The sequence below is a fragment of the Lampris incognitus genome, chromosome 1 (assembly GCF_029633865.1).
Source record: "Lampris incognitus isolate fLamInc1 chromosome 1, fLamInc1.hap2, whole genome shotgun sequence".
In the NCBI taxonomy this organism is placed as follows: domain Eukaryota; kingdom Metazoa; phylum Chordata; class Actinopteri; order Lampriformes; family Lampridae; genus Lampris; species Lampris incognitus.
In genome coordinates, this window is record NC_079211.1 from 51,747,348 (window position 1) to 51,767,726 (window position 20,379).

Sequence of the window (20,379 nt, forward strand, 5' to 3'; positions counted from 1 at the left end):
CGGGTCGAATCCCCGTGTTACCTCTGGCTTGGTCAGGTGTCCCTTCGGACACAATCGGCTGTGTGCGCAGGTGGGAAGCCGGATGTGGGTATGTGGGTCCTGGTCACTGCACTACCGCCTCCTCTGGTCACTGACCTCTGGAGCTTCTTCAAAGTGACTGCAGGATCATCTGTGGCTTTCCTCACCAGCCCACGTCTTGCTCGGACACTTAGCTTTGAGGACCGGCCTGTCCTACAAAGCATCTGGGTGGTGTGACACAGCTTCCACCCCCTGACAATGGATCCAACAGTGTTCCGTGGGACATCCACACACTTGCATACTGTTTTGTGTCCCTTTACCGCCTTTTGCATGTTAATCACTTTGTCTCTTACTTCAGTATTATGCTGCTTTGTCTTCATGTTCTGATGGAGTTCACGCCTGGCTAATGAACTTTACACGGAGTGCTTTTATACCCATAAACGAGACCGTTACCCTAATATCTTACAGGTGCACACTAATTATGTCCAATTGTGTTTACCTGAGTTTGTTTTGAGAATAATTTGTCATTTGTGTAAACTTGGAGCTTTGAGAGCACAAGGGGTTGAATACCTATACAAGCACAATATTTTATTTTTTAATCTATTAGTGAAAAGTCAGCAAAACACAACTTATGTTGGCTGTGGGAACATGCTGTTAGAGCTTATGGGTTCATAAAAATAATGTTGTTCAGGAACAGATGTGTGAGTATCTTTTATAATCCAGAAATTAGTGATGACTGTCAAAGGCACCTACCTACCTGCCTACCTGCCTGCCTGCCTGCCTACCTACCTACCTATTGCTTTTCTAGTCTGGCGACCACTCAAAGCACTTTACAGTGTAAGCCTCACATTCACACACATTCATACTCTGATGGTGGAGGCTGCCATGCAAGGCTCCAACCTGCTCATCAGGAGCAGTTAGGGGTTCCGTGTTTTGCTCAAGTACACTTCAACATGCTCTCCGGAGGATCCCGGGATTGAACCAGCGACCTTCTGATTACTAGATGACCTGCTCTACCTCCTGAGTTATGCTGCTCCTATCTATCTATCTATCTATCTATCTATCTATCTATCTATCTATCTATCTATCTATCTATCTATCCATCTATCTATCTAGCGATCTATCGATCTATCGATCTATCGATCTATCCGCACAAAAATACACATAGTGGCTTGCAAAGGCATTCAGATCATTCCTAAGATCTATTCTGTGAAATTACACAATCAGGCTCTTGAGACACTTTTTTTGACAAACTTTGTGGAAACTTTTTCCCCCCTTTTACTCCCCAATTTTACTTGGCCAATTACCCTATTTTCCGAGCCGTCCCGGTTGCTGCTCCACCCCCTCTGCTGATCCGGGGAGGGCTGTACACTACCACATGCCTCCTCCCATACATGTGGAGTTGCCAGTCGCTTCTTTTCACCTGAATGTGAGGAGTTTCACCAAGGGGATTGTGGTAGGATCAGGCTATTCCCCCCAGTTCCCCCTCCCCCCTGAACAGGTGCCCCGACTGACCAGAGGAGGCGCTAGTGCAGCGACCAGGACACATACCTGCATCCGGCTTCTCACCCGCAGACACGGCCAATTGTGTCTGTAGGGACCCTCGACCAAGTCGGAGGTAACACGGGGATTCGAACTGACAATCCCCGTGTTGGGACGACATTTTATTCAAACCCTCCATTCTCAAACTAAAGAACTTCTTAGGGAAGGTAAAGCAGATTCCAAGTTAACGTCAGAATTAACTAACAAGAAAAAAAATTGAAATATGAGCTTTGAAGTTGTTAACATGTTATCTCTATGCATCCCTATTTAGTTAATGGAATGGAGGACAGCTCCCCTTCTGGTCAGGTTATGCATGTGCAGGGTATTGCCCCTTCTAGGTGGGAGTCTCTTGTCATGCGCAGTGGTGATGGTGCTCATGCTGAGAGCACGTTGCTGGTCGCTTGGGATCGTGAAGAAATGGAGTGAATAAAGTCGGTTTCACTGAAGATAAACGTCGTGTTTATTCAGAACAAGCTTAGTAGTCAACATTGGTAGCAGTCGATGGTTAGCAGAAAATGGCTTCTGGTAGCTACAAAGTTCCACCGAAGTTCGATGAGTCCCGACCGTACGAGAGTTGGAAAAATGAAGTTGCTGTGTGGAAGCTCGTTACTGAGCTGGATAAGAAGAAACAGGCCCTTGCTGTCGTCCTGGGGCTTGAAGGAAGGGCAAGGGATATCGCCATGGAAATACCCGCTGCAGACTTGAATACAGATGGGGGTATGGACGCTTTAATTGCAAAACTAGATGGAATGTTTCTCAAAGAAGAGAGGGACCGCGCTTACGATGCTTATTCGTATTTTGACTGTATCAAGAAGGACAGTTCTGTGTCCATGGCGGACTATGTGATTGACTTTGAGCAGCGATACAATAGAATGAAAAAGTATGATATGACTCTTCCCGATGCCGTATTGGCTTTTAAACTTTTGGATACGGCTTGTCTAGACGAGAGGAGTAGGCAAATGGCGCTGACAGCGTGTACGGATCTAACGTTTGCGGCAATGAAGTCCGCGCTCAGGAGGATTTTTGGAGGGAAAATACAAGTCGACGCGACTAATGGCATACAAGTAAAAGATGAAGTGTTCTACACAGAGCAGCGCTCGCGAGGAAGATTTAAACGAACAAGTAACGTTGTGCAGCACGCTGGACAAGAGTCACAGACAACACAGGTTGGACAACAAAAGCCACCGTTACAAGGTACTAACCCACTGGATAGGTTCGGTAGGCGATCAAAATGTGCTGTATGTCAGAGCACGTTCCATTGGGCCAAGGACTGTCCCCACAAGAATAGCGAGCAAGTAAAGCTAACTGAAGAGCCAGCAAAAGTAGAGGACACATTGCTTACCAAAGCCTCGCTGTCTGAATCAGCATCAGAGATCTTTCTGACTGAGTCGTTAGGGACAGCTATCATTGATACTGCATGTACCCGCACAGTATGCGGAGAAAAGTGGTTGGAAAATTTTGTCGCAGACCTCAGTCAAAGCCAAGTGAACCAGATAGCGCAGAGTGAAATTCCAAGCAGCAGACCATTTCGCTTTGGAGATGGGAATATAGTACATTCCTCCAAAATACTGAAACTGCCTGCAAAAATAGGACATACAAAATGTCAAGTGGAAACTGAAGTAGTTAAAACTGATATCCCACTGCTTCTGAGTAAGACTTCACTGAAAAGGGCAGGGACCATTTTGGATATGGAGAATGATAGTGCTGTGATGTTTAATCAAAATATCCCTCTTGAATTAACCAGCTCGGGACACTATTGTATAGATATCAGAGACAAGAGCACAGAAACAAAGCCAATAGAAACTGAAGCACTGACGGCTCCAGAGAACAGCCTGAATGAAGATGAGGTCCTCACAGTCACAGAAAATATGACCGCAAATGAGAAACACAAAGTTCTTCTGAAATTGCATAAACAGTTCGGTCACGCCTCCGCCGAGAGGCTACAGCGGCTCATCAATAGCTCTGGAAATAAAGACACAGAGTGTGACACGATTTTGCAGCACATAGTACAGGACTGTGACATTTGCCAGAGATACAGCAAGACGAAGCCAAAGCCTGCTGTGGGCTTGCCTCTTGCTTCAACATTTAATGAAACGGTGGCAGTAGATTTGCATGAGTTGGAACCAGGGGTATGGTACCTCCACATCATTGATCAATTCACAAGGTTCAGCGCAGGAAGCATTGTAAAAACCAAGAAGTCCTCAGAGATCGTCAAGTCATTTCTTCATACATGGATAGGAATCCACAGCGCCCCCCAGAGGCTCTACAGCGATAACGGAGGAGAATTCAATAATGCAGAGTTCCGTGATATGGCTGAGAACTTTAACATTGAGACGAAAACAACAGCGGGATACAGTCCCTGGAGCAACGGACTACTGGAGAGGCATAATCAGACCCTCACCGACATCATTCTGAAGGTCAGGCGAGAAAGTGGCTGTGACTGGGAAACGGCCCTGGACTGGGCTCTTATGGCTAAGAACAGTATGCATAATGTGCACGGCTACAGTCCACGTCAACTTGTGTATGGTTTGAATCCTAACCTTCCTTCTGTACTGGTTGATAAACCACCCGCACTAGAGGGTACTACTATGAGTGCTAGAGTAGGAGAGCACATTTCGGCCCTACATGCTGCTAGAAAAGCATTCACTGAAGCAGAGTGCTCAGAAAGGATAAGACGAGCACTACGTAAACAGCTCAGAGCTACAGATGAAAAATATGACATGGGTGACAAAGTGTATTACAAACGAGCTGAATGTAATGAGTGGAAAGGACCAGGAATTGTTATTGGTCAGGATGGAGCTGTTGTTTTTGTAAGGCATGGTGGAATCTTAGTGCGAGTACATCACTCTAGACTTTCCAAGGTGAACACAAGGGTTAACGAAGAACAAATGGTACAAAATGAAAATGATGCTGAAACGGTAAATGATGAACAAGACACAGAAACAGGAAATGATGAACAAGGTATAAACAATGTAGCTGATGATTTAGCCAGTGAACAAAATAGAGAGAATGAGTTACCTGAAAGTAATGTTGCACAAACTGAAATGGCCCATAAGCCTAATGCACATGATAATCCTGTCCCCTCTGCAGGTATGAGTTTAAAAACAGGACAGACTGTAACATATATGAACAGAGGTGACAATACTCTACTTAGAGCAAGAGTCTTGGGGAGAGCAGGCAAAGCTACAGGGAAATATAAAACATGGTATAACATGCAACATCTAGAGAATAATGGAAGTGATGGGCAAAAGGTATCAGTTGATATCTCAGAAGTTGATAATCTTCACATAGAAACAGACAGAGAAGCTGATGTACTTATAACGAAAGACATCTCATTTGATGCAGCTAAACAGGAAGAAATAAAGAACTGGCACAATAATAATGTCTTCGAGGTAGTTAAAGATGCAGGTCAGAAATGTATCTCTACTAGATGGGTTTGTAGTCTTAAAGAAACACCTAAGGGTATTGTGCCTAAAGCACGACTGGTTGCCAGAGGTTTTGAAGAGATAAATATTCAAGAGCTACAAAAGGATTCCCCTACATGTGCTACTGATTCACTTAGACTTATGTTATCAGTGATATGTCAAAACCAGTGGGAAGTGCATTCTATGGACATCAAATCGGCATTTTTACAGGGTATGGAGCTATCCAGGGATATTTATATCCGCCCCCCTACAGAAGCAGGCTGTGAACATGTTGTATGGAAACTTAAGAAATGTGTTTATGGACTTGCAGACGCATCACTATATTGGTACAACAAAGTGAAGGAAATCATGCAGACTACTGGTGGTAGAGTGTCTCAGGTGGATCCAGCAATATTTTATTGGTTGGATGAGCAATGTAAGGTCACTGGGGTGCTTGCATGTCATGTAGATGATTTTCTCTGGGCAGGCACATCAAACTTTTCATCAAACGTAATCCCGCAACTAAAATCTGTGTTTAAGGTTGGTCGTGAGGAGCATGAAAAGTTTTCTTATGTAGGAATGGATTTTGTAACGGTAAACGGTGAGGTACAGGTACACCAACAAAGTTACATTGACAATCTGCAGCCTATACCCATTCAAGCAGGTCGGGCCACACAGAGAAGTGAGCCCCTTAATGACACTGAAAGAGAGCAGCTACGGTCAAAAATAGGACAAATCCTATGGGTTGCTAAACAAACAAGACCTGATGTTATGTTTGACTCGTGTTGTTTGGCTTCTAATATAAAAGGGGCAACAGTACAATCTATTCATGAGGCTAATAAGGTTATCCGTAAGCTTAAATCTGAAAAGGTAACACTCAGATTCCAACATCTGGGAAACACTGATGCTTTGAACTTGATAGTATTCAGTGATGCTTCGTTTGGGAACCTCCCTGATGGAGGTACACAGGGAGGTACTTTGATAACACTTATGGGAGAAAGAGGGAAGTTTTCCCCACTCAGCTGGCACTCTAAGAAAATCAGACGTGTGGTTCGCAGTACACTCGCAGGGGAAACTCTTGCTATGTCAGATGGAGTAGACAATGCAATGTTTCTGGCCACACTATTTTCTGAACTAACTACTGGCAATGCTGAACTGAATGCTCCCTCCGTGCTCTGTGTGACTGATAACCAATCTCTGTATGATGCTCTCAAGTCTACAAAGCAAGTCACAGAGAAAAGACTTAGGCTGGAAATCAGTAGCATTAAAGAACTCATACAAAGCAAGAAGATCAAGGAGGTGCGTTGGTCAGACACGAAAACTCAACTCGCTGACTGTCTCACAAAGAAAGGAGCATCGGCTCTTGTGCTCTTAAAGGCACTCTGTGAAGGACAATGGGACCTGGGTTAAAAGGGTGTTGGATGGACAATTGATTTTGTTCTCAAATGTTTCCATGACATGTTGATTTCTCTGGAAATGCATGTTCCATAATTCACGCTGTAAATTTCATTTTTTGTTTTCTGTTTATTTCTTTAAAAAAAAGAGAATGAGATTGTTAACATGTTATCTCTATGCATCCCTATTTAGTTAATGGAATGGAGGACAGCTCCCCTTCTGGTCAGGTTATGCATGTGCAGGGTATTGCCCCTTCTAGGTGGGAGTCTCTTGTCATGCGCAGTAGTGATGGTGCTCATGCTGAGAGCACGTTGCTGGTCGCTTGGGATCGTGAAGAAATGGAGTGAATAAAGTCGGTTTCACTGAAGATAAACGTCGTGTTTATTCAGAACAAGCTTAGTAGTCAACAGAAGTATTCAGAACCTTGACCTCAATATTTGGTGGTAGCACGTTTGGCAACAACAACAGCTGCAAGTCTTTCTGAGTAACTATCAATTTTGTTGTTCATTCTTCCTGGCAGCACAAGCTCTCTCGAACTGCTTATGGACAGCAGTTTTCCAGTCTTCCTACAGACTTTCAGCAGGACTCAAATTAAGACTTGGACTGGGCCACTCAAGGACATTCACTTTTCTAATTCTGAGGCTTGTCCAGGGAAGCGCTGACCTTGTGCTCTAAGTAATTATCTAATTTTAAAGATGCATTTTTGCCCAACTTTAAAGTCTTTAGCAGACTGAAACAGGTTTTCTTGTAGTTTACTGTCAGAGTCTAAAATCCAAAATGTCCCCCCCCCCCATTTCTCCCCAACTGAATTTGGTCATTTACCCCACTCGTACGAGCAGTCCCAGTCGCTGCTCCACCCCCTCTGCCGATCCGTGGAGGGCTGCAGACTACCACATGCCTCCTCCCATACATGAGGAGTCACCAGCCGCTTCTTTTCACCTGACAGTGAGGAGTTTCACCAGGGTGACGTAGCGCGTAGGAGGATCACGCTATTCCCCCCGGTTCGCCCTTCCCCTCGAACAGGCGCCCCGACCGACCAGAGGAGGCGCTAGTGCAGCGACCAGGACACATACCCACATCTGGCTTCCCACCCGCAGACACGGCCAATTGTGTCTGTAGGGACGCCCGACCAAGCCGGAGGTAACACGGGGATACCAGCTGATGATCCCGGCAACGGACTAGACCGCTACGCTAGCCGGACACCCTAAAATTTCAAACTTAACACAGCACAGAACTCTCTTTTTATTCACCACAATCTTTGGGAATTATGAATTTTGAAAACACTTCAGTGCACTCGTATCAATTTTCTCATATAAGTTAAATAATTTGGACAATTAATCTATCTGAATCACTTCAGGAATCACTATCTGTATCACGTCACACCAGGGTCTGGATTGCTCCATTACAAGCTCTTTACATATGGAAACAGATTTTGACCACCCTAAGATTTGAAACAAATTTCCAACTTTGAAAGCAGAACTTACATTTTTTTGGTTTGGATTTTCCCCACTTTTTCACCCCAATTGTACTTGGCCAATTACCCCACTCTTCCGAGTCGTCCCAGTCGCTGCTCCACCCCCTCTGCCGATCCAGGGAGGGCTGCAGACTGCAGACATGCCTCCTCCGATACATGTGGAGTTGCCAGCCGCTTCTTATCACCTGACAGTGAGGAGTTTCACCAGGGGGATGTAGCGCATGGGAGGATCACGCTATTCCCACCAGTCCCTCTCCCCCAACAGGCGCCCGACCGACCAGAGGGGGCGCTAGTGCAACAACCAGGACAACCACCCACATCTGGCTTCCCACCCACAGACATAGCAATTGTGTCTGTAGGGACGCCTGACCGAGCCGGAGGTAACAGGGGGATTTGAACCAGTGGTCCCCGTGTTTGTAGGCAACGGTATAGACCGCTACGCTACACAGACGACCCAGAACTTACACTTTTGCTGATAAGAATGGTAAACCGTGCTAGAAAAACCATGAATAACGCTGCAATGACTTCCTGAGCTGTAAATCATTAATTTAAATGAATTCTCCAAAAATAACACGATGTGGAGAACGATCTCATAAATAGACATGGCTGGGAAAGAAGCAATTATCACATTCATACTTCATGTCAAAAGCACATTCATCACTGCTACATAAATTTATGCTAATAAGCTTATATTTGCACTCCACGGAGACAACACTACTCCATACAAAGAATGCTGAAGAATATGTACGAGTACGTAGAGAGATCATCTTTCACTGAACGTGATACACATGAAAGATGATATATGTAGATTTGATTGTTAATTACTGACAGTCACAGACAAAGGCAGACTCTTTCCATGAGGCTCGACTAGTTGTTAGAGAGACCACAGGTCTTAGGTTGAGGGCCCTCTGAAAGCATCTGCCTTAAGTGTCTTTGGGCAACATACTGCAGCCGAGCCTTTGGTCACACCTTCTCTGTCAGCTCCTTGACACTTAGTAAAATTTATTGACTTGGGTGGGTATGACCTTCTTGGGAGGGCCACATAAAAGGGAAAACCCCCTCTGGGATGAATTCACCTCATCTCATCATCAGCCGCTTCTCCAGGGTCAGGTCATGGCGGCAGCAAGCTAAGTAGGCCACTCCAGACGTTCCTCTCCCCTGCAATGTCCTCTAGCTCCTCCTGGGAGGTCCCAAGATGTTCCCAGGCCAGATTGGACATGTAGTCCCTCCAGCCAGTTCAGGGTCTATTGCAAGGTCTCCTCCCAGTTGGATGTGCCCGGAAAACCTCCACAGGAAGGCGCCCAGGAGGCATCCTAATCAGATGCCTGAACCACTTCAACTGGCTCCTTTCAATGCGAAGGAGCAACGGCTCTACTCCGAGCTCCCCACCCTATCTCTAAGGCTGAGCCCAGACACCCTACGGAAGAAACTAATTTCAGTCGCTTGTATTCGCGATCTCACCCTTTCGGTCATTACCCAAAGCTCATGACCATAGGTGAGGGCTGGAACGAAGACTGACTGGTAAATTGAGAGCTTTGCCTTCCGGTTCATTCCGGCTCAGCTCCCTCTTCACCACAACGGTCAGGTACAACATCCGCATTACTGCTGATGCTGCACCAATCTGCCTGGCAATCTCCTGCTCCATCCTCCCCTCACTCGTGAACAAGATCCCGAGATACTCGAACTCCTTCACTTGAGGCAACAACTCATCCCCAACCCTGCAGGGAGCAATCCACCATTTTCCGGTAGAGAACCATGGCCTTAGCCTTGGAGGTACTGACTCTCATGCTACATATCTGATCATTTAATGCGACATATACCACAAAAAGATCTCAATTATGATCTAAGTTCCAAGTCAGTAATTTTGGTTTTTCTGGAGCACAGCACAGCCAGCGAACATCAGCAGGGCTTACTAAATGGTTCTGATTGAAACCAGAGTAAATGACTGAGTAAAGCATGAAGGGATCAAAGTCCTTTGTGTTAAACTTTCTGTTTATATATGTTCATAGGTGTATGTGAACGTGGAAGGGTAAATCACAATTAATCAAGCGGAACAGAAACAAAATATGTGAAGTTAAATAATACCGAGTAGATACCCATCAATTCACTTGTAGTTTAACTTTTACCCAAACTACAATAGCAGGAGTACTGTTGTGGTGGTTGGTCCAGTATAGACAGATTCAGTACAGTTCATGGACAGGCCCTCAGAACTTGCATGTACCTTCATAGTTGGGACATGCGTGTGCATATTGCTTGTGAAACAAATACATGAATATATTAAGAACTAGTTCCTGTGGGAAGATGGCGGTGCAAACTCACGTTTGCAGCAGCCTCGGCCAGTGCCGACTATGCAGTGTTTTTGCCCACTTCAGCATCTAAGTTTGCGTCCTCATGTAATTTTTTTACATTTTCGTCGATTTTTTTGTTTTTGTTTAATGGCTAGAAGAGCTGGCGCTGGATCGTCTGAGACAGCTTACAGCCCTTTCTGGAGCTGTACGGCCCTGCCTGGAGCTGCAAACGAGAGGAAACACCAAGGCGGTCTGGCGGTGGCCTCGCCTAATGTCAACTGTGCAGCGTTTTTGTCTGCGTCTGCGCCATTGCGTGGAGTGCGGGGGAGGTGCATCGAAGGTGTCTGGCAGGGAGAGCTGGCGTTGGATTGGCTGAGGGACCCTGGCCCAGGGACCACGACCCCTGCCTGGAGCTGCGCCTGGGGAGGAAACACCGCGGGCGGTCTGACAGGATGCAGAAAGCGGGGCAGGCTGGGCTGGCTGCTAGCCCATGCAGACCAGCGGTTCCGACAGTCATCCTGCCTGGCGTTTGTTCTCTGGACAGAGGAATTTTCTGGACTGTGTTGCAATGAGTGCTCTTGTATTTTGGTTGAGAGTGACAAAGAATGTCATTTTACGATCTTTCACATAGAAAAATGCAGTAAAAGCTACTTTGAAAATCATAATTAAAAAAAAAATTGCAGACAATCTATAGAAAAGTATATTCCTGAGTTCTGTCTACCTGCCTTATTTAAAGGAGATTATGATTTACTTTTTAACGGCACATGTTTACGAACTCTTTTAGAAGTGTCACCTGGTGAGAGGTGTTCTGCGACGCCGAGCCACGCGTCAGTGAGAAGCGTCTGTTGAGATCATCACGCAACTGCACAAACTACCACCACCCGACCCTGCGGGTTCTCCCCCTAATTGGAACAACAAATACGCAGCCCTCGTCTTTGCCTTCCTCTGCACAGCTGTTGTGTGTGTGTGTGTGTGTGTGTGTGTGTGTGTGTGTGTGTGTGTGTTGTGAGAGCGATGTCAGGCGGGCGGGTCTAAGTGAAAGGCAACAGCTAGGAGTTGGAGCAGACAGTTGGCTCACCTTTCCTCTTGAAGGCGGGGCTGATGAGCACCAGCGGGGTGTTGATCTCGGGCTCAGACGAGCCTCCGTGGCTGCCCGTCTCAGACATACCGTGGTCTCCACACAGCAGCAGCAGGTACGGCAGGGAGCCCTCCGCCTCCTGAGAGGAGGAAACACCAGGGTTAACGGACTCTACTGTTATCTTACAGGAGCACAGCGCACAGCTCTTGACATGAGTTATTCAATCTTCCATTGTCAAAACCTCCGACGCGGGCGACTGGGTAGCATGGCGGTCTATTCTGCTCTCTACCAAAACGGGGATCTCTGGTTTGAATCCCCGTGTTACCTCCGGCTTGGTCGGGGGTCCCTACAGACACAATTGGCCGTGTCTGTGGGTGGGAAGCCGGATGTGGGTATATGCCCTGGTCGCTGCACTAGCGCCTCCTCTGGTCGGTCGGGGTGCCTGTTCGGGGGGGGGGGGGACTGAGGGGAATAACGTGATCCTCCCACGCGCTACATCCTCCTGGTGAAACTCCTCACTGTCAGGTAAAAGAAGCGGCTGGTGACTCCAGGTGTATCGGGGGAGGCATGTGGTAGTCTGCAGCCCTCCCCCGGATCAGCAGAGGGGGTGGAGTACCGACTGGGACCGCTCAGAAGAGTGGGGTAAAAAAACTTCCAACGCTGGCGACCGGAGTAAAAGGACTCGACAAACCCCATTTTGTTTTTTGTTTTTTTAGGGATTTTTTCCCCTTTGTTCTTGCCAATTGTACTTGGCCAATTACCCCACTCTTCCGAGCCGTCCCGGTCTCTGCTCCACCCCCTCTTCCGATCCGGGGAGGACTGCAGACTACCACATGCCTCCTCCCATACATGTGGGGTCGCCAGCCGCTTCTTTTCACCTGACACTGAGGAGTTTCACCAGGGGGTGTAGCACATGGGAGGGTCACGCCATTCCCCCCCAGTTCCCCCTCCCCCTCGAACAGGCGCCCTGACCGACCAGAGGAGGCGCTAGTGCAGCGACCAGGACACATACCCACATCCGGCTTCCCACCCGCAGACACGGCCAATTGTGTCTGCAGGGACGCCCGACCAAGCCGGAGGTAACACGGGGATTCAAACCGGCGATCCCCGTGTTGGTAGACAACGCAACAGATCACTACTCCACCCGGACGCCAATATGACAAACCCCATTTTGAATTAAAGTGATGGGTACTTATCCATCAGTTTGTTGCACGATGATTTTCCAGATTTTATTTGTGTTTTCCAGTTCTTCCAAGTGGAAGACGGACTATTAATCCTGCCGAAAGAGCAATAAGTGATGCCATTATCTGTGGCAACGGAAGTCTTGACAAACAATGCCCGGCACACTTTCAACCCGTTTTGTTTATAGTTTGTTTTTTGACTGAATGAATTCCATGAAGGCAACAAACAAACAGACACACCGGGTGAGTCATTTAGGCGAGATGGCACACTTTAATCCAGCTCGGGTTCCTTGCTCTGTAATTCCCTTTCAACTAAGACACACGAGGAACTGCCTCCGGGGGTAAAGTGACAGGGAAGCTGTCGGGAGTACAGAAGCGGGGGCTGACTTGAAAAGCTAAGAAGCGCAGGTACAAACAAAGTGAACTAAACCTCACAATAATCCTCTCAAAAAGACTCACCGTGTAAAGTACAGTACCGTGTTTAACCCCCAACCCCAAAAAATAAATAAACAACTCATTACAGCAAAACACAGTTCTTAAACACCCATGAGCAATAATGAGTTATTAATATATAGAATATAAAATAAGATAAGAAGAAGAAGAAGAAAACCTTACATGTTGCAGTCTTAAACCTGGCATTATTTTAACTATTCAAGTCTTACCTCTGGCTCAGCTGACCAATAATGCCTGTTGTCCACTTAATATAAAAGTCTCAACCACACACACTACTACTACTACTCCCACTACTACTACTACTACTACTACTACTACTACTACTACAACAACATCTGGCTGCTCCCATTAGGGGTCGCCACAGCAGATCGACTGTCTCCATCTCTTCCTGTCCTCTGCATCTTCCTCTGTCACACCAGCCACCTGTATGTCTTCCCTCACCACATCCATAAACCTCCTCTTTGGCCTGCCTCTTCTCCTCTTCCCTGGCAGCTCCATATTCAGCATCCTTCTCCCAATATACCCAGCATCTCTCCTCCACACATGTCCAAACCATCTCAATCTTGCCTCTCTTGCTTTGTCTCCAAACCGTCCAACCTAAGCTGTCCCTCTAATATACTCGTTCCTAATCCTGTCCTTCTTCATCACTTCCAGTGAAAATCTTATCATCTTCACCTCTGCCACCTCCAGCTCCTCCTCCTGTCTTTTCATCAGTGCCACCGTCTCCAAACCATACAACATAGCTGGTCTCACAACCATCTTGTAAACCTTCCCTTTAACTCTTGCTGGTACCCTTCTGTCACAAATCACTCCTGGCACTCTTCTCCACCCACTCCACCCTGCCTGCACTCTCTTCTTCACCTATCTTCTGAATTTCCCGTTACTTTGGACAGTTGACCCCAAGTATTTAAACTCATATGTCTTCGTCACCTCTACTCCTTGCATCCTCACCATTCTGCTGTCCTCCCTCTCATTCACACATATGTATTCCGTCTTGCTCCTACTGACTTTCATTCCTCTTCTCTCCAGTGCATACCTCCACCTCTCCAGGCTCTCCTCAGCCTGCACCCTACTCTCGCTAAAGATCACAATGTTATCTGCAAACATTGTAGTCCACAGAGACTCCTGCCTGATCTCGTCCATCAGCCTGTCCATCACCATTGCAAACAAGAAAGGGCTCAGAGCCGATCCTTGATGTAATCCCACCTCCACCTTGAACCATCTGTCATTCCAACCACACACCACCTCACCACTGTCACACTGCCCTCATACATATCCTGCACCACCCCTACATACTTCTCTGCCACTCATAACTTCCTCATATAATACCACACCTCCTCTCTTGGTACCCTGTCATATGCTTTCTCTAAATCCACAAAGAACAAGATAACTCCTTCTGGCCTTCTCTATACTTCTCCATCAACATTCTCAAAGCAAACATCACATCTGTGGTGCTCTTTCATGGCATGAAACCATACTGCTGCTCGCTGATCATCACCTCTCCTCTTAACCTAGCTTCTATTACTCTTTCCCATATCTTCATGCTGTGGCTGATCAACTTTATACCTCTGTAGTTGCTACAGTTCTGTACATCGCCCTTGTTCTTGAAAATCGGTACCAGTATGCTTCTTCTCCACTCCTCGGGCATCCTCTCACTTTCCAAGATTGTGATATTTAAACAATCTAGTTGAAAACCCCATGGCCATCTCTCCTAAACACCTCACTGCCTCCACAGGTATGACATCTGGACCAACCGCCTTTCCACTCTTCATCCTCTTCATAGCTGCCCTCACTTCCTCACCCTACACCCCCCTCACTTGTCAGCACATTTCCATCTCTATCCTTGATCACCTAACCTGCTGCGCATCCTTCCCAGCTCAGTCCCTCTGTCTACCCAATTGGTACAAGTCCTTTTCTCCTTCCTTATTGTCTAACCTGTCATACAACTCACCATACACCTTTTCCTTTGACTTTGCTACCTCTCTCTTTGCTTTACGCCACATCTCCTTGTACTCCTGTCTACTTTCTTCATCTCTCTGACTTCTTCTTTGTCAATGTCTTTATATATGCGCTGAACTTCCTCATTCCAACATCAAGTTTCCTTGTCTTCCTTCCTCTGTCCAGATGACCCACAAGTACCTTCCTAGCTGTCCATTATTATTTCATTATCCACACCACTTATCCTGTTCAGGGTCACAGGGATACTGCAGCCTATCCCAGCAGTCATTTGGCGGCAGGCGGGAAGACACCCTGGACAGGCGGCCAGTCCATCACAGGGCCGACACCCCCCCTCCACACACACAAAGGGCCCCAAAAGCACCCAGCATTCAGTACTAAATACCACCAAGCTCCAAACCTCCAGTCTTTTTTTTTTTTTTTGGGAGGGGATTTTTTTTCTCCCCTTTTTCTCCCCAATTGTACTTGGCCAATTACCCCACTCTTCTGAGCCATCCTGGTCGCATCCCTCTGCCAATCCGGGGAGGGCTGCAGACTACCACATGCTTCCTCCGATACATGTGGAGTCATCAGCCGTTTCTTTTCACCTGACAGTGAGGAGTTTCACCAGAGGGATGTAGCGCGTGGGAGGATCACGTGATTCCCCCCGCCCCCCCGAGAAAAGGCGCCCCAACTAACCAGAGGAGGTGCAAGTGCAGCGACCACGACACATACCCACATCCGGCTTCCCACCCGCAGACACGGCCAATTGTGTCTGTAGGGAGGCCTTACCAAGCCGGAGGTAACATGGAGATTCAAACCAGCGACCCCATGTTGGTAGGCAATGGAATAGACCGCCGCGCCATGCAGATGCCCTACCTCCTGATTCTTTTATCTAACTGTGATCAGTCAGAGTTTTCTCAGATTCTCGGGGATGAAGGCGTTGAGGAGTTAGGATGCATTTTAACTAATTAACAAGGTACGAGGCCAATGTAGTTGATAACTTGTACTACTAAGCCTGTAAATCAGCAAAGAACAAGCTAACTTTGTTCTTAAGTCCATTTTTCTTCTTCTTTTTACATTCGTTGCATACAGGGTGTTGTGGTGCTGTGATATCCCACAATATTATTGATGTCAAGAGCGGGAACACATTACGCTGCTGTAAATGAAATGCCATGTAAAACATAAACTGTGTAATAACAGTGACTGAGAAATTCTATTCCATTACCCCCCTCCTCATAAAATGCATGGCTCAGAGCAAATGTGTGCTTTGCAGGTCTGGCTGAACACAATTTGTACTAAGATAGCAGAAGCAGACTTTAAAATATGAGAGACACAGGAAAGAAGACCGGAGCCTAGCCAATCCATCACTCTTTCTATTCACGATAAGGTCTGATGAAGATGTTAAGGGCCAAAACTTCCTGTTTTTAAGTCATGTCTTAATGACCAGTGTTGAGTCGGTCAGCTCTGAAGGTAGGGCACTTTCTGCTTGAAGGAGCTGGTTTTTTGAATAGGCTACTCCCAGGAGGAAGCTGGAGAGCGGTTGTTCAAATACCTCCCTACTATTTTTGTCCACTTCTGCAGAATGCAGCTTTGCTTTTAAAATGTCACGATTCAAGATCAAACAGCAGCTAATTAAGGTGAACCGAACTACCACTTTCGGTGTGGGAAGATGGCGGCGTGAATTCACGTTTGCAGTGGCCTCACCCACCACCGTCCATGCAATATCTTTGTCCACGTCTGCATCTAAGTTTGTGTTCGTTTGATGGCTGGGAGAGCTGGTGCTGGATCGGCTGGGAGAGCTTGGTCTGCTGCGTCCTGTGGGCCCAGGGACCACGGCCCTGACTGGAGCTGCGCCCGAAGAAGAAACACTGAGGGCAGTCTGACAGGACGCAGAAGCGGGGCAGGCTAAGCTAACTGCTAGACCATTCAGACCAGCAGTTCCGATAAAACTGAGGGTGGTCTAGCGGCGGCCTCGCCTAGCCTTGACTGTGTTTTAGTGTCGTCGTGTGGAGTGCAGGGAGGTGTGTCGTATATGTCTGGCTGGGAGAACTGGAGTTGGATCGGCTGGGAGAGCTTGGTCTTCTGCGTCCTTTGGGCACAAGGACCACCGCCCTGACTGGAGCTGTGCCCGAAGAGGAAACATCGAGGGCAGTCTGACAGGACGTGGAAGTGGGGCAGGCTAAGCTAACTGCTAGCCCATGCAGACCGGCAGTTCCAACAGTCATCCTGGCTGGCGTTCGTTGTCTGGACAGAGGGATTTTTTGGACTGTGTTGCACTGAGTGGATTGTGTTGTTAATTGTTTGTGTTTTTCTTTTCTTTTCTTTTTTTTTTGCTTTGTTCTCTGTTTTTGTATGTTTTTGGTGGCGTCGTTTTTGGGAAATTTTGGATGTGTGTTTTTTGTGTTGCACCACTGTGGGCTGGGGGAAACGAAATTTTGTTTCTTTGCGCATGCAAGTACACGAAAGAAATGACAGCAAATTGTTCCTGATTCCTGATTAAGATGAACCGAAGTAATACTTAACTAATACTTCAAAACAGTGAGTCAGTGAGGGTTTTCACAGCCACATTTAGGAACATGTGCTCATCAGAGAAAACATGGTTGTTTTTCTTGTTGTAGAAGTTTCCAAGACATCCTGTGGGGCCCCGGTGGGCCGTGTCTATATTTAGGTCACACTTGTACAAGAGAATGGCAGCAGCTCTCACTGATGTGAGTGAAGCGAGACTTTCAAACACATTTCATTCAAACGGCTCACTGGGAGTGCCTCGCTAACAGCCACGAGGCTTCTGTTAGCCAGGAAGCACGAGTGCAGCTGGGGAGCACGGCAAGGCAGGATTTGATGAGGCAGTTTAACAACATCGGGGACATGGCAAAATAAATTCTGTCAAAATTTCAGCCATGTCCTTTGTCTAGTTTTACACTGAGAAAGAAAAGATTGGAAGGAAACCCACACTTGCCTCCCTGCCCAAATCCCGAGAGTCTTTTCTCTCTGCACCATTTCACGAACGGGGGGCGTAAAAAAGACGTGAGAGCTTGTCAGCTTGTGTACACAACATGAAATAATAACAGAAGCTACCAACTGTAGACACAACTAGAAAGCACAAATTGCCCCACAACAGTGCACAGAGAAGTATACCTGTATTTTTTCCTATGAAACTTACTGGAAAGTTCAAAATTCAAATGAGGGGAAATAACTTGAACACGGAATTCAATCCCTTGTCTCATTAGCTCAGTATGAGAATTTACTTCAATAATCTGTTCCCCAGCTCTCCTCCCGATGTGGTTTCAACAGGATCTCTTTTCAGACTCGCTGTACTTGTCTCTCTGGCCAGTAAAGCCAATACCAGAAACTGTTCAAGACATTTGGCACATCTAAATGGGATGTAAAAGCTTGGCAGATACTGCAGAAAAGTTTGAATTTGATTTGTTTAAGAGCCATAAAAGGACAACGGACACCGAAGGACTTATTTTTTATTTTATTTTTTTGTGGCCTTTTTCCAGCTTTTTCTCCCCACTCTTCTGAGCCATCCTGATCATTGTTCCACCCCCTCTGCCGATCCGGGTAGGGCGTAGACTACCACATGCCTCCTCCGATACACGTGGAGTCGCCAGCTGCTTCTTTTCACCTAACACTGAGGAGTTTCACCAGGGTGACATAGCGCATAGGAGGTTCACACTATTCCCCCCAGTTCCCCCTCCCCCACGAACAGGCTTCCCAACTGACCAGAGGAGGCGGTAGTGCAGCGACCACGACACACAACCACATCCTGCTTCCCACCCACAGACACGGCCAATTGTGTCTGTAGGGACGCCCGACCAAGCCGGAGGTAACATGGGGATTCGAACCGGGATCCCCATGTAGGCAACGGAATGGACTACCACGCCACCCGCACACACCCCCTAAGGACTTATTTATTAGCAGGGATTTATACTTTTCTGTATATAATTGTATGTATGTTGTTTATGTTAGTTAGTTATATGGTTAGCGTGGTCACCTCACAGCAAGAAGGTCTTGGGTTCAAGCCCCGGGGTAGTCCAAACTTGGGGGTCTCCCCGGGTCGTCCTCTGTGTGGAGTTTGCATGTTCTCCCCATGTCTGTGTGGGTTTCCTCTGGGTGATTCCGGTTTCCTCCCACAGTCCAAAGACATGTACGTCAGGTGAATTGGCCATACTACATGGTCCCCTGGTGTGAGTGAGTGAGTGTGTGTGTGTGTGTGTGTGTGTGTGTGTGTGTGTGTGTGTGTGTGTGTGTGTGTGCGCGATGGCCAGGCGGCCTATCCAAGGTGTCTCCCCACCTGCTGCCCAATGACTGCTGGGATAGGCTCCAGCATCCCCGCAACCCTGAGAGCAGGATAAGCAGTGTGGATAATGGATGGATGTTGTTTATTTTTGTGTGTCTGTATCTTGTGCAGCACTTTGTAATTTCGTTTTAAAATATGCTCTATAAATAAACTCTTACTTACTTACTATTAAATATGAGGGGAGCCAGTAAGACACACACTAGAGCTGGGCCACATATTAACATAATGCCAACATCATGATATGATGAGAGGAGCTATCGTCTGGGATTTTGGTGATCGTAAGACACCATGATAAAAGGCTACATTGCAGTAAAGTGAAACCATTTTCTTAACTTATGAGATCTTTAGCCAAGTGAAGTGAACACTGAACGTCTCCACCTGCTTGGTCATCACATGACTAATGATCCTTTCTCAACATGTTCTTGTGTGTAAATGTCATATGGAGGCACCAATAGTCATCCATAAAATATTGTAACATTATCAATACTGAGGTATTCAGTCAGAAATGTTGTGATAAGGGCGTCCGGGTAGCATGGCGGTTTATTCCATTGCCTACCAACACAGGGATCGTTGGTTCGAATCCCCGTGTTACCTCCGGCTTGGTCGGGCGTCCCTACAGACACAATTGGCCGTGTCTGCAGGTGGGAAGCCGGATGTGGGTATGTGTCCTGGTTGTAGCACTAGCGCCTCCTCTGGTCGGTCAGGGGGCCTGTTCGAGGGACGCGGGGACTGGGGGGAATAGCGAGATCCTCCCACGCGCTACGTCCCCCTGGTGAAATTCCCCACTGTCAGGTGAAAAGAAGCGGCTGGCGACTCCACATGTATCGGAGGGGGCATCTGGTAGTCTGCAGCCCTCATCAGTCGGCAGAGGGGGTGGAGCTCGGAAGACGGCTCGGAAGAGTGGGGTGATTGGCTAAGTACAATTGGGGGGGAAAACGGGGGAAAAAATGTTGTGAAATCTTATTTTGGCAATATTGCCCTGCCCTGTGGTATCCAGCCAGAGAAAATAAGGTTACTTCAATAGACCTGAATATAAAACCAGGAGTAAAGCTGCTGTATCTCCAACATGTCAACACAGTCTCTGGCTAAAAAGCTAATACACATTTACTGTAATTTAATTTAATTAATTTAATTATTTTGCTGAAAATATATCAGTATTTCCCTTCGGTGAGAAAAACTGAACCGGTGAGAAATTCAACATCCATCCATCCATCCATTATCCAAACTGCTTATCCTGCTCTCAGGGTCGCGGGGATGCTGGAGCCTATCCCAGCAGTCATTGGGCGGCAGGCGGGGAGACACCCTGGA

General features: G+C 47.0%; 1 protein-coding gene across 1 annotated transcript in view; it reads right to left on the minus strand.

The window, feature by feature from the left end:
- Positions 1-20,379, minus strand: part of pigg (phosphatidylinositol glycan anchor biosynthesis class G) — a 129,728-nt gene that overhangs the window by 89,676 nt on the left and 19,673 nt on the right. Inside the window, exon 5 of the mRNA XM_056282726.1 lies at positions 11,200-11,338. Coding sequence (XP_056138701.1) covers positions 11,200-11,338 — 139 coding nt within the window. The remainder of the gene's footprint in view (positions 1-11,199; positions 11,339-20,379) is intronic.